At 46.0% G+C, this 21,497-nt stretch overlaps 1 protein-coding gene across 2 annotated transcripts; it reads left to right on the top strand.

The window, feature by feature from the left end:
- Positions 1–1,579: 1,579 nt before the first annotated feature.
- On the top strand, positions 1,580–21,147 carry nectin1l2.2 (nectin cell adhesion molecule 1 like 2 gene 2). 2 transcript variants are annotated; one of them, XM_031896461.1, is made up of 8 exons: positions 1,580–1,751; positions 7,136–7,465; positions 13,302–13,601; positions 15,192–15,291; positions 16,492–16,646; positions 18,310–18,424; positions 19,528–19,572; positions 20,557–21,063. In XM_031896461.1, exons 1-8 carry the CDS (start codon positions 1,676–1,678, stop codon positions 20,627–20,629), a joined length of 1,194 nt encoding a protein of 397 aa, XP_031752321.1. In that variant the 5' UTR covers positions 1,580–1,675; the 3' UTR covers positions 20,630–21,063. The 2 variants fall into 2 exon arrangements, with proteins under 2 accessions (XP_031752321.1, XP_002940971.2); XM_002940925.5 differs by having other exon boundaries at positions 1,581–1,751; positions 19,528–19,633; positions 20,557–21,147.
- The last annotated feature ends 350 nt before the right edge of the window (positions 21,148–21,497 follow it).

The raw sequence follows: 21,497 nt of genomic DNA on the forward strand, positions 1-21,497 counted from the left end.
AGAGGGTCAGCCTGGCAGGAGTACCGGGGAGAGCCCTAAGAGAGGGTCAGCCTGGCGAGAGTACTGGGGAGAGCCCTAAGAGAGGGGTCAGCCTGGCAGGAGTACCGGGGAGAGCACTAAGAGAGGGTCAGCCTGGCGGGAGTACCGGGGAGAGCCCTAAGAGAGGGTCAGCCTGGCGGGAGTACCGGGGAGAGCACTAAGATAGGGGTCAGCCTGGCAGGAGTACCGGGGAGAGCCCTAAGAGAGGGTCAGCCTGGCAGGACTACCGGGGAGAGCCCTAAGAGAGGGTCAGCCTGGCGGGAGTACCAGGGAGAGCCCTAAGAGAGGGTCAGCCTGGCGAGAGTACTGGGGAGAGCCCTAAGAGAGGGTCAGCCTGGCAGGAGTACCGGGGAGAGCCCTAAGAGAGGGTCAGCCTGGCGAGAGTACTGGGGAGAGCCCTAAGAGAGGGGTCAGCCTGGCAGGAGTACCGGGGAGAGCACTAAGAGAGGGTCAGCCTGGCGGGAGTACCGGGGAGAGCCCTAAGAGAGGGTCAGCCTGGCGGGAGTACCGGGGAGAGCACTAAGATAGGGGTCAGCCTGGCAGGAGTACCGGGGAGAGCCCTAAGAGAGGGTCAGCCTGGCAGGACTACCGGGGAGAGCCCTAAGAGAGGGTCAGCCTGGCGGGAGTACCAGGGAGAGCCCTAAGAGAGGGTCAGCCTGGCGAGAGTACTGGGGAGAGCCCTAAGAGAGGGTCAGCCTGGCGGGAGTACCGGGAAGAGCCCTAAGAGAGGGTCAGCCTGGCGGGAGTACCGGGGAGAGCCCTAAGAGAGGGTCAGCCTGGTGGGAGTACCGAGGGGAGCCCTAAGATAGGGTCAGCATGGCGAGAGTACCGGGGGGAGCACCTAAATGGGATCACTTGGTGGGAGTACTGTGGGTAGCCCTGTGAGAGGTTCTCTAAGAGAGAAGTAAAGGAGAACTGTAACTGTTCATGCCCTGTAACCTGGAAGTCCTGCCTGCACTCAAGTAATAAAGCAAGTTTATCTGGTCCATCACATAACCAGTGCCTTGGCTCTTCCTACACAGAGGATTCCCAACTGCCCGGTAAGCAGCTACCCCAAGGGAGGGGCAAGGTACCGGGAGTTGCAGGGAGTCCCTGTCCAAGGAGGACTGTACAGAGTTTCCCAGGGAGGGCAGTTACAGTTCTACCTATACCTACCCTGGGTGGAGGCACGCCAAGTAACAGCAATATTATACCTGCCCCCCATAGTAAGTGGGGACACAGGGCTCCTGTAGCGCCAAAAGTAAGCCAATGGCAGGCATAAGTAGCAGCCCCGGCTATAGCGGGTTACATGTATAACAGAATATTCTGTGCCAAAGCTTCAGTCACTATTAGTGTGGCACCAGCATCCACTGTGCGGGTCCCTCCAGCCAGTACCATTTGTATTGGATCCTGAAACAGGTCCAGCAACCTCTGGGGGAAATGCTGTTCCTACAGCTGAACTGACAGATAAAGCGGCCGCTGCAGCAAATCCTCCAATAGGACTGACGCGCTACGTTACTGGGAATCAATATAAATGGCTCTGTAGCCACGCCCCTGGAGGTGGGACGACACACAGCCCTAAAATGAGCGAATTAGTTCCCTGAAGTTCCCGTGTGCATGTGGCTCCCTGCCGGCTATACGGACATGCTGCCGGACTATGTCGGTACCGCTATTTCTGTGGGGCCGGAGTGTGAGCCTCATCCTCCTGCTGTTTGTACCGGGGAGCCCGCAAGGTGAGAGGGGAGGGGCCTGGGAGATCCGGGTTTGTAAGTAATTGAGGTGGAAAGCAAAAGGACCTTCGCCGCAGCCTCCAGAGTCTCCGCCAATAGGTTCTCTATTTACCCAACTTTCCTTTCATGTATCCGCCTGATATGATGTTACTGGGGGGCCGCTGAGTGCGGGAGGGGCTGATGGAATGGGAATGTCAACACCCCCCCCCCCCCCCCCATATAACTGTTCCCTTTACCACAGATTTAATGTCGGTATTTCGCGGAGGGAGACTTCTTGGGGCGAACCAAGTGCATTCCCGGGGGGGTGCTGCCGGGCACTGCTCTCATGTTGGGCCCCTACACGGAATGTAGTTGGTGTAACCCTGTGCCTATTGGGGGTCAGACCCGCAGCGCCATATTTATTGTGTTTTATCTCTGAGCCCCGGAACATATGGAAGAAAAGTTGCTGCACAAAGTTTTGAGTTTTTTTTTTTTAGAAAAATCATGAAATGGTTAATGTTAGTAATGTTAGTAATGTTAGTAATGTTAGTAGAGTCAGTGCAGTTTGGAACAGACTTATTTCTTCCCAGTGATTTTAATTTAGTACCAGTTAATCAGTCTGTAAATCCTTTGAGTCCGACCCTTCAGTTTATGGTACCTCCAGTTCCGACTCCCCATCTCTGCTTGAATTGCTCACCTGACGACCCAGGCCGGTGCTCCTATTGGCTGAAGCAGCCGGTACTGGAGGAGCGCCACTTTGCGCCTCTTCGCTGGGTCCTGGGCTGGGCGCACATGAGAGTAGAGTGAAACACAGCTGTTTGTGTCTAAATTTGGCTTTTTCGCTCTACCGCACACGCTCCCCCTGACCCAGCTGTAGGATAGAACAGGGTCGGACTGGGCTAGTAGGGCACGGGAAAAAACCTGCTGGGCCCCACTGATCCAGGCCAGTGTTTCCCCGAGGGGAGGGAGCTTAGTGGGGGTAGTCCCTGCACCCCCCTGTCCAAACCTGGGGTTGAACCAGCAAAGTTCTTCTGCATGAGTACCCCAGTCCGGCACACTTTTCAGCACTGGCCCAGGGTATCCGGTAAGAAATAGTAATTACTGGTGCGGGGTGTCTAACATTTGGCAACCCCAGTGCCTCGTTGCCTTCTCTTTTAATGGGCACTAACCCATAGCGCCAGGGAGGCCTTCTCTTGTTACGGGCACTAACCCATAGCGCCAGGGTAGCCTTCTCTTTTAATGGGCACTAACCCATAGCGCCAGGGAGGCCTTCTCTTGTTACGGGCACTAACCCATAGCGCCAGGGTAGCCTTCTCTTGTTACGGGCACTAACCCATAGCGCCAGGGTAGCCTTCTCTTGTTACGGGCACTAACCCATAGCGCCAGGGTAGCCTTCTCTTGTTACGGGCACTAACCCATAGCGCCAGGGTAGCCTTCTCTTGTTACGGGCACTAACCCATAGCGCCAGGGTAGCCTTCTCTTGTTACGGGCACTAACCCATAGCGCCAGGGTTGCCATCTCTTGTTACAGGCACTAACCCACAGCGCCAGGGTTGCCATCTCTTGTTACAGGCACTAACCCATAGCGCCAGGGTAGCCTTCTCTTGTTACGGGCACTAACCCATAGCGCCAGGGTAGCCCCCCACACAAATCACAATAGACTGTTGGAGGATTTGGCTTATAGGACAGGGCAGATATCACTCCTGTGTTTTCTGAAACCTCAATGTGATAATTACATATTTCTAAACTGCTTTATTGAGCGCTCTCATCACCATTGTAATTATACATAAAGATATATTATGTACAATCATGTATAATTAGAAATAATTAAGAACATATAACGTGTCCGAGCCTGATTTCCCTCAGTGGGTAAGTTACAGTATTTTAACGTTACTATTTATCCCCATTGAGGCTCGTCCTTCCTTTACTAAAATCCATCTATTTTATTACCCGACCCAGAACCCTGCGCTGCCTGTGATTGTGTCGCAGGACTAAAGGATTTTGGATGCACCATTAACTCCTTTATTTACCTTTGCCTATGTCTCCTCTGTCAGCCTGCTCCGCTCAGCTCCGCACTTTCCCCTCACTGACAGGCCCAGCGCTGCTTCTTTGTTCCACACTGTGGGGGATATTCATTAATCCACGAAGGTCCGAAGGCGTCCGAATGCGTTTTTTCTAATGATCGGTATTTTTGTGACTTTTCCGTTGTCATTGCGACTTTTTCGTACGTCCCGTGTTTTTTTCGTCGCCGGCGCAACTTTTTCGTATATTTTTCGCTGCTTTTTTCGCCGCCGTCGCAAAAAATGGTATTGGTTGTTCCGCTGTTTACTATCGCTCAATACGATAAAGTCGCACCAGCAACGAAAAAGTCTAAAAAAAATACGAAAAATCGCGACACCAATGAAAAAGTCGCAAAATTTTCATTTCCAATATGATTTTTTCCCTTTCGGGATTCGTGGATTAGTAAATCTGCCCCTGTGTGTGTTTTACTCCCTTGTATCAATGGCACCGCATGTAGCGAAGCCCAAGGGGAATGTGTAAATGTGGCCGTACACGGCAAAGAGATATTGACACCTAAAAATAAACTGGTTTTTAAATATAACTTTGCATACAATTTGCCCGATGGTTTAACACAGTGGTGGGCAAACTTATTAGTCAACTGAGCCAAATATCAACAGAACAGCGATTGAAATTTCTTTTGAGAGCCAAATTTTTTAAACTTAAAATATGTAGGAAACATGATTGTTATACTATAACTGGAATATCTGTCAGCTTCACGCAGTGGCGTCTAATATAAAGCTAATTAAGCAGTGCTGTTACTGATATCTTGGTGGTTTAATGGCAAATTTTAAGAAAGATATGCACTAGCTTGTGCACACTGTAAAAAATGCAGGCTGTTTCCAGTTGTATTAAGCTGTGATGAACAGGGCCGGAACTAGGGGTAGGCAGAAGAGGCAGCTGCCTAGGGCGCAACGATTGAGGGGCGCCAGGCAGGAGCCTCTCCTGCCTACCAATAGTGCTACTTTGTCATTGCCCCGCCGCTTGTCATTAGCGGCGGAGGCAATGACCGATCTAATCGCCCCGCCCCGGGGAGGTGGGCGGAGTTGGCCGACCGGTCGGCTTGGCCCGCCCCTGGTGATGAACACATTTATTTCTACTGTACTGTACATCTGCATTGCTTCCTTCCCGTTCAATATTTGTCTAGTCACCAGTGAGACTTGGCTTGTAGTGACAAAAGCTGCATAGCAACACCATATCTAAAAGTAATTCATCCGCCATAATGTCAATTTTATCTAGGGAGCATACTATTCAACTGTATGCACTTACTAGAGCAGCTTTTGGAGTACCTACACACTAATGAATACTTATGAAATCAGTATTGCAAACCGCTAAAAATAAAGTGAAATAGCTTTAAAACTGGCTTCACGTGTGTGACAGATATAAAGGTAATGGGTACAGCTACCTGCCAAAAAAAAAAGCCAAAGAACATGGAGTAGAGGGCCTAATGTCGCTCATGAGCCCGCACCTGGAAAAGCCTCCCCTGTAGTGCGTATCCCCGCCCCCCACCGCGTCTCCAGTAGCGCGTCTCCCGTTGCTGTGAGCCGACTGTAACGAGCTAAAGAGCCGCACTTTGCCGACCACTGGTTTAACATTACGTAACTGATCCCTATTGTCCCTCTATGAGGGGGCGGCCATATTTGTGCAGCAGGAGCCCATTAGCATTAGGAGCTGTAACCGACAGGCTGAGAAGGGACGGGCAGGTAAAACAGTCAGGTTTAGGGACTCCAAGTAACAATTACTCACAAAATCAGCCCTGTCAGTGAGAAACAATCAACGTGACCTATAGGGAACCTTTTGTGTAGATTCATATTTTGAAGGGTAGTTTTTTTGTCAGTATCCCATTAAAGGAACACCAAAAAAAAGAAAGTGTATATAAGTAATGAGAATATAATGTACTGTTGCCCTGCACTGGTACAACTGGGGTGTTTGCTTTGTTTATATAAGCAAAACTGCTGTGTAGCCCCGGGGGGGCAGCCGTTTAAAGGAGAAAAGACTCAGGTTACATAGCAGATAACAGATAAAACACTATTGTATTCTACAGAGCTTATCTGTTACCTGCTATGTAACCTGTGCCTTTTCTCCTTTAAGGGCTCTGGCACACGGGGGAGATTAGTCGCCCGCGACAAAACTCCCTGTTCACAGGCGACTAATCTCCCCAAGTTGCCATGACCCGCCAGCGAACATGTAAGTCGCCGGCGGGATGGCACACACGGCGGCGCGATTTCCCGAAATCGCCGGAAAAGACTCGCGAGTGTAGTTTTCCTTTACGTTTGATATTTGTTTAGTAATCTATATCAACCAATCAGCAGTTAGCATTTAGCTGTCCGCTGTTTGAAAACTGATACTGGTTGCTATGAGTTACTGGATGTAGGATGATATAGGAGTTTGTATTTACCTTTTATGTTATTTGTGTGCAGAACCAGCTGAACTGCAGGTCCAAAGACCATTTTCTACTTTTTATGTTAGGGACATCAGTCGCCTGTGACAACGAAGATTTGTTGCGCGGCGACTTATCTCCCCATGTGTCACTGCCCTTAATATCTGCCTGGTCCATTGCTAAAAACAAGAACTTATTTTTGTTCCTTCATTATGGGGTGGTATAGAATTGAGTAAGCCGCCTGGAATATTGCAGAACTATAAGTCTGGTGCTTTCCAGCCTCAGAATCATTGAGAAAGGAGGGGGAAATTCAGCAACAATGAATCCCATTTTGAAGCCATTGTTTAAGGGCCACTCTCCCTCAGTGTACCTGTGCCAGCTGCCGCAGTCACACCGGGAAGCAGAGACACAATGGCAGCTTTGTAGCATCACTGATTAAGGAGAAGTACACCCCCCCATTTTAACATAATGAATAGGGCTAGTGTTAAGCATACGTTGTGCCTATTGAATTAATTAAGAAACATATATGGTTTCTGTTGTTTCTGGCAATAAACAAGAATATGGAGCCGGTTTCACTTTAGCGCTTTCTGTCACACAAAACTTCAGAGGAGTTGATAAAACTAATTACCAGTCCACTGAGAGGCCACAGATAATGAACTGCTTAAAAGCTGCTGTCCAAAGGCAGAGGTTAGTTTGTTTAAAAGTAAATAGGGAGTTCTGAACAAATTGACCAGTATTTAAAAAAACAAGGTGGAACTCTACTACCTTCTTTCCTGAGCTCTTTTTTAACGGTTGCAAATCAATCAGGTGTGTGCATAAGTCTTTGAAACTGAGCTGAGCTGCTTGTGATTTAGAAAATACATGAGACTGAATGCAGGGAGAAAAGGAAGTTTTCCTTGTTCTTTAAACTATGTTTCATCACTTTAGGTAATTAATCAGCTAATTAATGCATTAACTTGTTCCTTTTCCAGTCTCGGTGATCGTCGATAGAGAGGTAAATGCCAAGTTGGGGTCGGACACCAAGTTGTCCTGCAAAGTGAAAACCCCCGACATTATCTCCCAAGTCACTTGGCAGAGGAAGTTGTCGCCCAACAATGAGAATTTCCTGACCTACAGCAAAGGGGAGGAACCCATGCACCTGACTCCGTTTGGGCAGAGAGTGAAATTTCTGGGCAACGGGGATCTGGGAGGCTCCATACTGATTCCCAATGTAACCCTGGCCGACCAGGGCACCTACCTCTGTATCTTCACCACATTTCCAGGAGGCACAAAGGAAGGGGAGATTCATTTATCCATCTGGGGTAAGAAATGTTGTCTCTTCTTTAGGGCCATGACACTCCATTGTCGCGGGCGACTAATCTCCCCACAATGCCATCCCACCGGCTAGAATGTGTGGGATGGCCTACACAATTTGCCAAAGTTTCCTCTCAAGGCAACTTCGGCAAATCACGGCGTCGTGTATGCCATCCCACTGGTGATTTACATTCTAGCCAGTGGGATGGCATTGTGGGGAGGTAAGTTGCGGCACGACTAATCATCCCATGTGTCACGGCCCTTAGTGTGCTGCTCTAATGGGATGAAAATAAAGAGTTATAGACGAACCTAATGGGCTAATGTGAGTCCTTCTGATTTCAATTCTTACAAATAACACTGGGCCCAAAGCAATTCCATTTATTTATGTTTATTATGACTCTCGGTAGAATAGTGACTATGTGGGCAGTATTTCTGCACAAACACACGTCATTTACACGCACAGCTGTTCTTTATTAACTGCTTTCTATAGAAAAACTAGTTTGTGAGCCTTGGGCATGCCGTAAAGTGAAAAGAAAAGGGGTGCGTCAGCTTAGGGCGATGGGACTTTTTTTTGCCACCGCAGCATGACAACAAACAGAGTTTTCTTTGTTTTCAAGTTACTGGTTGGGTGAAATATCTTTCCTCTCAGAATACATTTTGGTGCTAAAACAAGTGCAGAAATCCCCTGCCCGGCCCATTGGTTCCAGGTGCAGACACAGAAGAGTGCTGGTTCGAGTGTAGGGGCTGATTCTCGGCCTGCATTTATCTGCAGGTTGATATATGGCCCAGTGTGGCCTTGGTCATAGCCTCCCCCTCCCTGCCATATATTCTGTGGCAATGGAAAGAATAAATATTTGCTTTCTTAGATAAGCAGTGACGGTTTGGAAAATCCATAGGATGTGAACTCCCACCCACCAAGCTCCCAGGATCTTTGCTTTTGCACTAGAGCCAGTAATGGGTCTCTGTATATATTGTCCCTGATATCCCCATTATCAGCTGCTCTTTCTTTTTGTTTCTCCCTGTCCCTCAGTCCGTGCCCAGGCCCCTAGTCAGGCCGTTTGGCAGCTAAATACATGGAGAGCTGCTTGAGATAAAAGGCGCCAGTTAGTGACTGAGTGTGTGGAATTTGGCACCTATCGCTGGAAAATTGTCTACCACAATAGAGCCCACATTCTGGCCGGGAGTGTCACACAACGTATGAGCCACTAGCACAATCAGGGAAATACCACACGTGCCACAAGGGTGTTTCCCAGGGGTTTATTACAACCAAACGTAGAGAAACAGGGAAAGGGCAATACGCATGGGAGGTCCACAAGTCCCAATCACATCAAATCCTCCTTCAGGGAGTCCCCAGGGCAACCCCCCTCTGCACAATCTCCAGGGAACAAAGGCAGAGTCTCCCAGCCCAACCCCCAATACACAAAGCTTTCCCACCCAGACACCCCACAATTACCTGAGTAGTCTCCCCCGGCAGTTCCAATGAAAATAAACAAAGTTCCTTTTCGGGTAGTTCCACAGAAAACATACTACCTTGGTTCCAGGGCAAACAGTCCTTCCGCAGGGGTTAGGGAAATCCAGTTGAAGGGAATCTTCCTGCCACAGCTAGGGTGGATTCCAAGGAACCGCAGGGGACGGTGTCCTGCCACAGCTAGGGTGGATTCCAAGGAACCGCAGGGGAGGGTGTCCTGCCACAGCTAGGGTGGATTCCAAGGAACCGCAGGGGAGGGTGTCCTGCCACAGCTAGGGTGGATTCCAAGGAACCGCAGGGGACGGTGTCCTGCCACAGCTAGGGTGGATTCCAAGGAACCGCAGGGGAGGGTGTCCTGCCACAGCTAGGGTGGATTCCAAGGAACCGCAGGGGAGGGTGTCCTGCCGTAGCGAGGTTACACCCCAGACGAACAAAAGCCCCCTCTCCACCCACAACCTCTGTTTTTTCTACCCTGCATCTGGTAACTCCCCCCTTTCCCACACCCCATAGGATTGATTGGTTAGGAGGCTGACCCTGCTTCTGCTTAACCCAACCTTAGCAGCTCCAATTGGCAGGGTCCCTAGCAACATCATTAGGGGAGGGGATTAACCTAGGAGGGACTGGCCCAGCTCCTCTGGAGGAGACTTCTGGGAGCTTCTTTGTTTACAACCACCACACTGACCCGGTTAAGCTCCAGCACACGCAAGGATTCCAGGACTCAGAGCCAAGCGGCAGTTATGACTTAATGGCAGATAGTTTTCATTTATTTCATATTGCTGCTTGGCTCTGAGGCCCAGTACCATGCTGCCCTGCCTACCTGCACCGCTCAACACAACAGCCTCTTAGAATCTGCACAAGTGTGTGCTTGGAACGCATATATATATATTATAATAGTTCCTGCCCCTCATTCGTTTGGCCAATCACAATGCCATTTTGAGTGTTCAGTTAGAATGGTTTTCCAGCGGCATACATGGGGATTTTTTTATGGCAATGGCAGCTGACGGGGACGTTTCCCAGGGCAATTAACCCGGCGCACAGGCTCTTGAAATGGGGACGAATGGGAACCTTACTTTAATTAAACATGGAAAATAAGTCACCAATGAGAATTCTACTGATAAAAAAAAAAGTTAATTATAAATGCAAAATAACTGACCAATGAGAATTCTGATTCCCAGCAGTGTTAGGCATTTTGCTGTTATCTTACATATAGAGAGAATTGTCATTTTTTGTGTTATGTTTTGTGTAAAGACCTCGGGTAATGTAAATAGTGTATGGGGGAAGGTTGGATTCTTCAGTTCAAATGACTGGTAGGGAATTTCCCAGCATTTAAACCGCTGAGGGTAGTACAGCCACAGGCATCCAATCACAATGGTTCCGTTGAACTTATTCAGTTAGGTGTTAGCTGAAACTGACAGGTATAAGAAGGAATGATCCAGTCACAATGGTACCAAGATTCTCAGTGATGCAGGGGTTAATTCTTCAAAGTACATGCCTGGAAATGTGAACTGTTGTGAAACCCCCGGGGTAAGGATGTCAAAGCGGCATTGTATGTTGATGACAAGTGGTGCCTCAGGCCCCCTCCTCTGTTCAGGGATGGTTTTTCCAGGCTGGCTTCTTTCACACCTCTTTCAAACCATCTGTCCCCTTGGTCTAAAATTTGCACGTTGCTGTCCTCAAAGGTGTGTCCTTTTTCCTTGAGGTGTAGATAGACCGCTGAGTCTTGGAGTTAGCCCTCCTATGTTGGGCGACAGCAGTCTCCGTCTCCAGCCTGCATCCTCCCAATCCCACAATTCCCTGCTGCACACATGATGTCAATAAGGAAAGGAACATCCCAGTGCAATGCATTGTGGGTTATGTAGTTCCTGCAGGCTGTCTGTAAGCTGTGGGGAAGTTGTTACAATTTGTAACATCAGTGTTTTAGTCCCTCCTCCCCTGCCAGGATTACAAATGATGCAGAAAGAGTAGAACAGTTTTGCAGATGGATTTCAGCATATAAAATGGTATTTATTCCTACTGTTTGAAGGAACAGATTACAGGGATAGGGATATTAGGGGTTTCTGGGTTGGGTGGGGCTCTTTCACAAATTCTGGTTTGGAAGCCGGAGTTCCCCTTTAATTAGATCCAGCTACAGACCTTAGACTTTAACAGCTGCAACGCAATGAAAGACTTCTCATATGACTTGTCACCACTTTCTCATTATCTGCCTTTTATTCTAGTGATGGTGGGAATGTCCCTCAGAAGGGAATTTGTTAATAACAAACCATAAAGCCAGGGATAATTGTGGCACGCCAATATATCGCCCTTCCTTTCGGGTTACTAAGGGAGCTCTGACTGAATGTTTTCATATCTCTGGCTTGGAGACTAGTTTTGGAAGCCCAGAGACCCCCCCCCCCCCCCCCGCATATCACTGCAAAGGGTCAACAAGAAAGATTTGCCGGCACAGGAGTCCATACGGAAGCCCTGACCCACTGAGCAGCGTCGCTTACACAACATGATGCGGCATCAGAAGGGAACTTTACCTGCTTTCATATCATAAAATGCAGCGTCTGAAGTATGAACCACGTCCCGCAGGCTGTTGCACTGTTGCTCAGTCTGTGTAGAAATGGCTGTGCCTTTATATCTCTTGTATAACTGGGAATTCATGGTTTATGTATCTGCAAAGTATAATAAAACTCGGGGCCGAAACTAGCAGTAACCATGCAAGGCATGTACCTTGGAGGGTAAGTGATTGGAGAACCCCTGGGGGGACGGCAAGGGGTAGGAGGTTTGGGAGGTAATCAGGCTGGTTAATGGGCCAAGCAATATTGCCATGGTACCATCAGAAAGGTGGAAGTCGCGTTTATCCTTTGGTTTGTACAGACATAATATAATTCACAGTGTGCCGCTGATGTTCTGCCAGATGGTACTGACAGGGTAGAAACCTTACTAGCAGCCTTACCCCTAGCCTTCACTCACATATGTCTTTTACACTTTTCTGGCTTATGGATATGGAATATGAAACCTGTATGTATGTATAACTTTATTTATAAAGTGCCACAAGGGTACTCGGCGCTTTACAATCCTACAATATACAGAATTACACACTGGGAGGACAAGTGATATAATAAATACAATAAATAAGTATAAATACACAGGGAATATGTGCCATGGGGTATGAGACACAGTAGGAAGGAGGTCCCTGCCCCGTAGAGCTTACAATCTAAGTGGTTGGGTAACACAGGCACAAACTGGAAGGTAAGAGGCACCAGGTATGGGCATTTGCCCTTAAGCGCAGGGCTGGGAAAAATAATGTTTTAGTGCTCGAGAAGGTACAGTGTGAGTTTTATTTTAGAGAGTGGGTGAGTGTTCCCTACGGAGGGATTCAGGGATAGAGTTCCAGAGGGAAGGGGCAGCGAGATAGAAAGGTTTAAGATGGGAGAGAGCGCAGTGGGTGTGGATGGTGTAAATGATGATCCCTATAAGTCACTTGCACTCATTTAGCTAAACTCAGTGTTCGTGATGTGCAGGTAAAGGGTAGATAAGACCTTCCTTCTAATAAAGCCCCTTCCTGCTTGTGATGCCCTCATCCATACCCCAACCTGAAGAACCTGCCCCCCTGTGATGTTATCAGAGTGGGCAGCATTGACCAGGGGTATGTAAAGCTTTGGGCTGTTGGGAAGGGGCTGGTATTGGTTGGATTATACAATCCGTTCTTACTTTGTGATACTCTATAAACCACAGAGGACGTAGAAATCCCACAAATCTCACTTCAAATGGAAAAAGTGTTGGGGAGCAACACAAGCATGGAAAAGATTCCTGGGGGTGGCAATAAGAACTATAATTGCCTACTTAAAAGCCCCTATGTGGACTGGCAGCCTACAAGAGGCTCTGTTTGGCATTATACTTGGTTTTTATGCAACCAAAACTTACCAGAAATTCAAAAATAAGCACCCATTTTGAGGCCACTGGCAGCAACATCCGAGGGGTTGGAGAGCAACATGTTGCTAATGAGCTGCTGGTTGGGGAACACTGCCTTAGGGCCATGACCCACGTAGAGATTAGTCGCCCGTGGTTAAATCTTGGCTACTGCAGGCCATAAAGCGAAGCATATTCCTTCCCACCTGTGGTTAACTTGATTGCCTGTGGGAAGGCATCTGGAGAGATAAGTTGCCTGTGGTAGCTGAGATTTAACCACTGCCAACTAATCTCTCCGTGGGCCGTGGCCCTTAAAGTGTGTGCAACAGAAAGCAGTTCTCTGCCTCCATCTGCACATAGTAGAAATGGTGAAGTAGGACATTTATCTCCATTTGACCCAGTTTCAGTAGAGGTTCTAGATGTCTATAGAAGAGACCATGTAAGATAACACATTCAGGACTGTCTCTTGTATTCATTTTCAGTGGAGCCGTCGGTGGAAGTGCAGCTAAATCCAGTGCTGTCGGGGCCAAATCCGGTTATTATTGCTGAATGTGTAGCCTTTGCCTCCAAACCCGCAGCCAATATCAGCTGGGATACATACGGCCTCCCCCACTCATCCACTGAAACCCCAGTACAGCATTCTAATGGGACGGTGTCGGTACGGAGCCAGCTATGGATGGTGCCTTCTCCTGGGCTTAATGGGCATCAGGCAACTTGTCTGGTTTCTCTGCCTGAGCAAATGTATGAGAAACTGATACATATGAACATTACAAATATTCAGTGTAAGTACAAATAAATCCATGGTTCCTGGACTATCAAGCTTTTTTTTATATTTTGCTTGGAGCAGTATCTGGCCACTCTGTTTACAGGTATGGAGTTGTTCTTCTGTAATTCTGCACCCATTGCCAGGCTAGGAGTGAGGAAGTTGGCAGTGAGATTAGGGAAGAGGTTGGTGAATGAATTGGGAACTCGTTTACAGGGGTAAATATATCATGCTGCAGCCACTATAGAAGGTGTGAGTTGTGTTTTAGTACAGAGAATTGTTCCTCCACAGGGAAGTAGTAATATATCATATAAAATATATGTTCCAGGCCCCACGTACTATTGTATTACAACTGAATCACTGACTGCTTCCCTATACAGCTATTGCTTCTCTTGAAATAGGAACTGAAATGTTCCGCAAGGCTGAAATGGCCATTCTTTTATTATCTTGGGTAATAAATTTGGATCTCCATACATTAAGTTGACTAAAAAAACATTTAAACATGAAATAAACCCAATAGGGCTGTTCTGCCCCAATAAGGGGTAATTATATCTTAGTTGGGATCAAGTACAGGTACTGTTTTATTATTACAGAGAAAAGGGAATCATTTAACCATTAAATAAACCCAATAGGGCTGTTCTGCCCCCAATAAGGGGTAATTATATCTTAGTTGGGATCAAGTACAGGTACTGTTTTATTATTACAGAGAAAAGGGAATCATTTAACCATTAAATAAACCCAATAGGGCTGTTCTGCCCCCAATAAGGGGTAATTATATCTTAGTTGGGATCAAGTACAGGTACTGTTTTATTATTACAGAGAAAAGGGAATCATTTAACCATTAAATAAACCCAATAGGGCTGTTCTGCCCCAATAAGGGGTAATTATATCTTAGTTGGGATCAAGTACAGGTACTGTTTTATTATTACAGAGAAAAGGGAATCATTTAACCATTAAATAAACCCAATAGGGCTGTTCTGCCCCAATAAGGATTCATTCTCTTAGTTGGGATTAAGTACAAGGTTCTGTTTTATTATTGAGAAAAATCTTAATTATTTGATTAAAATTGAGTCTATGGAAGATGACCTTCCTGTAAATCGGAACTCTCTGGATAATTAGTTTCCGGATAAGGGATCCCATACTTGTACTACAAATGTGTAATAATGTAACCGGCTAATGCCCTCCCACACCTTTACCTGGGTTACAATAGGTGAGTCAGGGGGAAGATTAGAAAGATTTTGGAGCCAGTGATTCTGTCTAGACCTGCATGTAATAAAGCCCTGTGTGACATGAATAATTCCATAGTAATTTGTGCAATTCTGGTGTAATACTGTTATTTATTTTATTGGTAGGAGATCTTGTTCCTGTATTTGTTTTTCTTTGTATCACCTCGAAAATGCCCAGTAGTTTTTGAGCAGTTGCCAGTAATACTGAGCCCCGAGCTGTATGTGTCTATTCTAGGAACCCAATGTAACTTTGTACATGTGCTGCTCATTTATGTTCTTTTTAAATAAATAATTAAAATTTAATCCGCTGGGGGAGGGTGTACTGAGAAATAGAGGGTGGAAATGTGCAACAACAAAAGCTTCTTTATTATGTTCTCATTTAGATGCACCCCAGGCTGTACATATCAAAGTAATACAGAGAGACCCTCTGTATATTGAATGTGGGGCAGATGGCAACCCTCCGGTCACTTATACATGGAGCAGGTAAGAGATCCAGCATAGGGATTCCCCTGTACTAAGCACAATTCAGCAGGAACAGCCCCCTAAGTTTGCTCATAGCCTGTACAGAGAGATACCATAAAACTATGGCACATAGGGATTTCCCTGTACTAAGCACAATTCAGCAGGAACAGCCCCCTAAGTTTGCTCATAGCCTGTACAGAGAGATACCATAAAACTATGGCACATAGGGATTCCCCTGTACTAAGCACAATTCAGCAGGAACAGCCCCCTAAGTTTGCCCATAGCCTGTACAGATAGATACCATAAAACTATGGCACATAGGGATTCCCCTGTACTAAGCACAATTCAGCAGGAACAGCCCCCTACGTTTGCCTATAACCTGTACAGAGAGATACCATAAAACTATGGCACATAGGGATTCCCCTGTACTAAGCACAATTCAGCAGGAACAGCCCCCTAAGTTTGCCCATAGCCTGTACAGAGAGATACCATAAAACTATGGCACATAGGGATTCCCCTGTACTAAGCACAATTCAGCAGGAACAACCCCCTAAGTTTGCTCATAGCCTGTACAGAGAGATACCATAAAACTATGGCACATAGGGATTCCCCTGTACTAAGCACAATTCAGCAGGAACAGCCCCCTAAGTTTGCCCATAGCCTGTACAGAGAGATACCATAAAACTATGGCACATAGGGATTCCCCTGTACTAAGCACAATTCAGCAGGAACAACCCCCTAAGTTTGCCCATAGCCTGTACAAAGAGATACCATAAAACTATGGCACATAGGGATTCCCCTGTACTAAGCACAATTCAGCAGGAACAGCCCCCTAAGTTTGCCTATAACCTGTACAGAGAGATACCATAAAACTATGGCAGCATAGGGATTCCCCTGTACTAAGCACAATTCAGCAGGAACAGCCCCCTAAGTTTGCTCATAGCCTGTACAGAGAGATACCATAAAACTATGGCACATAGGGATTCCCCTGTACTAAGCACAATTCAGCAGGAACAGCCCCCTAAGTTTGCTCATAGCCTGTACAGAGAGATACCATAAATTAATTCCCATGTACTGTAGGCATGGGGGTCAGGGTTGTACAGCTGTTTTACTGAATACATATATAAGGATTCTCAGTTGTGTAGAAGTTATTGTCTCTCTTTAGTTAATTGCTTAGAAATTCATTAATGTTTTCACCATATTTCTTTGTTCTCCCAACAGGGGGAATAGATCCATTACTGATGATGAGGCCCAGGTTACAGATAACACTCTGTATTTTCCCAGAAGGAATAGAGATAATAATGGCCTGTACGTCTGTGAGGCCACAAACAGCATTGGGAGAAACTCGACGTCGGTCTATTTATATAAATACTCAGGTAAGTGCAGAGCCGCCACTGGATTGGTTGCTTCAGGGCACAAAGCATCATGTGACGTGGGTCAGATGTGATTTGGATATCCAAGTTGTACTTATTCTGTTCTGTTTCATGGGGTCCCTGAATATTTGGAGATTGTCAAGCAGTTTGGTGAGGATCAGGCAAACTCTCTCCCAATTAGGGGAACTCTTGTATCACACCCAGGTTCAGACTGGCAGTAATTCCAGGGTTTCCCAGCTCCCATACATGCAGTTCCTCCGCGCAGGCTGCACCATTGCATTGCTGCTTGTTGCAAGTTGTATGGAGCAAGTGAATAACAAACCCTAGCACAGACACACAGACCCACACTGACCCATCTATCCACTCACATACAGACCCATACTGACCCATCCACTCACATACAGACCCACACTGACCTATACACTCACATACAGACCCATACTGACCCATCTATCCACTCACATACAGACCCACACTGACCTATCTATACACTCACATACAGACCCATACTGACCTATCTATACACTCACATACAGACCCACACTGACCCATCTATTCACTCACATACAGACCCACACTGACCTATCTATCCACTCACATACAGACCCACACTGACCTATCTATCCACTCACATACAGACCCACACTGACCTATCCACTCACATACAGACCCACACTGACCCATCTATCCACTCACATACAGACCCACACTGACCTATCTATCCACTCACATACAGACCCCCACTGACCTATCTATCCACTCACATACAGACCCACACTGACCTATCTATTCACTCACATACAGACCCATACTGACCCATCCACTCACATACAGACCCACACTGACCTATACACTCACATACAGACCCATACTGACCCATCTATCCACTCACATACAGACCCACACTGACCTATCTATCCACTCACATACAGACCCACACTGACCTATCTATCCACTCACATACAGACCCATACTGACCTATCTATCCACTCACATACAGACCCACACTGACCTATCTATCCACTCACATACAGACCCATACTGACCTATCCACTCACATACAGACCCACACTGACCTATCTATCCACTCACATACAGACCCACACTGACCTATCCACTCACATACAGACCCACACTGACCTATCTATCCACTCACATACAGACCCACACTGACCTATCTATCCACTCACATACAGACCCACACTGACCTATCTATCCACTCACATACAGACCCACACTGACCTATCCACTCACATACAGACCCACACTGACCTATCCACTCACATACAGACCCACACTGACCTATCTATCCACTCACATACAGACCCACACTGACCTATCTATCCAGTCACATACAGACCATAAACCATATATACCATCATCAGTTCTAACTGTGGATTTTAGTATCACAATAGCTTTGGATATTCTGCTTGTTCAGAAATTGCCCTCACCGTGAGGAACCCCCTGCTCTGCTTCAACTGAAAGTTCCATTCCTCTAATCTAAAGGGGGGGCCTCTGGTGCGAGGATTGTTAGGGGGTGTTCTTTTTCCCCATATCTGTCTATAACCTCCATATGTACTTGTACAGAGTAATCATATCCCCTACCTCTAACCCCCCAGTGACTGGCTGCTGTAGCTGTACTACACTATTTCCATTTACTCCTCAGATGCTGTTCCCCGAGGGAGCTACGGCGCATATATTGCAGCCATTGTTATCCAAAGCTTTATTATTCTTGGAATGGTTGTGTACTTTATACGGAGGGAAGGAATGTTTAATTGTAGGTGAGACTTTGCCTTTATTTATTTGGTTTGCGGGTGTATTCAATCAACTATGGTTTTGCCAGTAGGGAGGATGATAAAAACCACCTGCCCCAGAAGGGAAAACAGGGTTTGGAGAACTGCAGCCTATATTGCCATTTACATTTTCAGTTCACTAAATATTGATCCAAATATTTTTTTAATATAAATTCAGAAATTTTTTAGCCAAGGCTTGACCTTCCCTGGTTATAACCATAGACACTGCTGTGCCTTAAACCACTTTCCAGTAAACTCCACCCTTTTCTGGTCGGCTAATCAGGATTGTCCTGCCGCATTAACAGTTTATGGGGTTATGTTATAAAAGGAACCATAGCAACCAGTCAGCAGGTGGCATTCACGGGCCACCTGTTTAAAAGCCAGCATCTTATTGGTTGCTATGAGTTACTGCTCCTAGGCAAAACCTATTGGCTGTTATTATATATGGGGGTTAGAATTTTGCCCAGAAGCAGTAACCCATAGCAACAAATCAGCTGATAGCGTTTAAAGGGGTGGTTCACCCTTAAATTTAAATGTGTTAGAATGCCCTTTTCTTAGCAACTTTGCAATTGGTCTTCATTATTTATTTTTTTAGAGTTTTTGAATTATTTGCCTTCCATTTCTGCATGTTTCTATAGATTCTCTCCTATTTATATTCCGGTCTGTCATTGAAACCACTGCCTGGTTGCACAACAAGTAAACAAGGTAAACAAGCCCCTAGCAACACCACAGCTGCTAAAATTAAAAATTGGAGAGCTGCTGAAGAAAAAGCTAAATAACTAAAAAAAAAAACCTCATAATAAAAAATCAATCAGAAAACCAATTGCAATCTCTCTCAGAATATCAATGTCTACATCATATTTAAAGTTAATTTAAAGGTGAACTACCCCTTTAATGGTCAGTTGTTTAAAAGCAAACCTCTTATTGGCTGCTATGGGTTACTGCTCCTGGGCAAAACCTATTGCCTTTGATTACATATGGGGGTTAGAGTGGGAGGCTTCGGCTGCCCTTGTGGGGTTCAGCTCATGTATTGTTCTTTCTTAGAAGCAATTGCCAGGGAAGGAAATCTAAAATCTGTTTGTATCTTACAGGTGTATAGAAGGGCAGAACCCTCCTGAGGAACGGGATGAATCAAGGCATTTAGATGCTGTTCTGTCAGCCGTGTAGTGCATGTCTTACTGGGGCAGAGTCCTCTGGGTTAGTAATATATTCATTTAATTCACTTGTCACTGTCTCTTTACTAAGGGGCCCCATGTTCTGCCCATGGCTACAGTACAAGGGGATTGGGGATTGGGGTCCTGTCTCTGTGTATGAGGGGCAGCTGGAAGCGCTCTGTTACTAGACTGCAAGCTCCCATTGTACCCAAAGATAAAGCATGAGGAGATAAGTTGCCGCCAACAAATCTTCATTGTCACAGGCGACTAATCTCCCCGCAATGCTGTCCCACCGGCTAGAATGTAAATCGCCGGTGGAATGGCATACTTAGTGCTGCGATTTGCCGAAGTTGCCAGAAGTTTCCTCTCAAGGCGAATTCGGTAAATCACGGAACAGCGTATGCCATCCCACTGGCGATTTACATTCTAGCTGGTGGGATGGCATTGCGGGGAGATTAGTTGCCCACGACAAGGGAGATTTGTTGCGTGGCAACTAATCTTCCCATGTGTCACTGCCCTTAGGGCAGGGGTGGCTAATACGTTGATTGCGGTCCACCAGTCGATCCCCCTGTGGATTTCTGGTGGACCACGATCAAGCCAGGGATGCGGAAGTGCTGCGTGAGTGCATATGTATGTTGCGTTGTGTACGTACGCATTCACGCCGCACTTCCGCATTCCACGGTCGTCAGTCGATCAAGAAGGTAAAAAGTCTGGCCATCCCTGCCTTAGGGTGAAGACACACGGAACTACTTAGTAGCAGCTACTTTTTCACAGCTACTAAACACCAGAAAATCCCCTGCCATAGACAATACTGAGAATTGCCTCTGCTAAACACACGCAGACAATTATCAGTAAAATATCAGCATTGTCTGTTTTTGTAGCTGTGACAAGTAGCTGCTACGTAACCACAGTGTTTGCTTCTTCTCTGCTTATTTAATCAGTTATTTTTATGCTTTGAATTTTTAGGTCTCTTCAGGTAACTGCCTGCCCAGCAAACTCAGAAGACAACAGAAACATTATGGGGCCAACAGGCTCCTGATCAAGGATTCTTCCACACCCCTCTCCCACCCCAAAGAGTGTGAGGATGGAGAGAACAGCAGGGTCAGGGGCAGCAGCAGTCGGGGCAGTGATGGGCAAACAGGGCCAGTCATGGAGGAACCGGAGCTAACGAGCTGGTTGTTTCAGGGAGAATGGGCAGCCGGAGAGCAGTTATTAAACACTCACAATTGTCAGGAGAACATAATACTTCAAAAGCCAGGTCAGCAAGAGGAGAGCTTATGAGAGAGGCCAGTGTACGTGTGTGTATGTATATATATATATAATATTACTATATCAAATGTATTTATACAAGCTTTAGGTACAGTTAAGTTATTTCCGGCCGATTAAAGGTTCAGATTTCCCTGGTGGGCCCTGCACCCCCCAGTCCGACTCTGAATATTGGGCACTAGGTTTGCCCAGAAGTAGTAACCCATAGCAACTATATATGTGTGTGTGTATGTATATATGTATATATGTATATATGTATAAAATGTGTAAATAAATGCTTTTTTTTGCAAATACCGTGAGTGCTTTCTGAAGGAGAATATATATATATATATATATATGTATGTATGTATGTGTATATATATATATATATATATATGTATATATGTATGTATATGTATATATATATATATATATGTATGTATGTATATATATATATATATATGTATGTATATATATATATATATATATGTATGTAATAACTGCTCTATATTTATTAAATTTGTGTAAGTTCTATGGTCAACAGATACCACTCACCAGGGTGATATTTAAAGTATATTTAATGTGTGGAAATAATGTTACAGAAAAATACATACAAATTATAACAATTAAGCCAATCAGATATATCATCGACAGCCTACCAA

Source organism: Xenopus tropicalis, chromosome 2 (genome assembly GCF_000004195.4).
Source record: "Xenopus tropicalis strain Nigerian chromosome 2, UCB_Xtro_10.0, whole genome shotgun sequence".
Lineage (NCBI taxonomy): Eukaryota > Metazoa > Chordata > Amphibia > Anura > Pipidae > Xenopus > Xenopus tropicalis.

Excerpts from the sequence above, each read along its gene's own strand:
- nectin1l2.2 (XM_031896461.1), top strand. The coding sequence starts at position 1,676 with ATGTCGGTACCGCTATTTCTGTGGGGCCGGAGTGTGAGCCTCATCCTC. Across the intron at positions 1,752-7,135 it reads TGTACCGGGGAGCCCGCAAG|TCTCGGTGATCGTCGATAGA; the intron begins GTGAGAGGGGAG and ends TTCCTTTTCCAG. Across the intron at positions 16,647-18,309 it reads CTATTTATATAAATACTCAG|ATGCTGTTCCCCGAGGGAGC; the intron begins GTAAGTGCAGAG and ends TTTACTCCTCAG.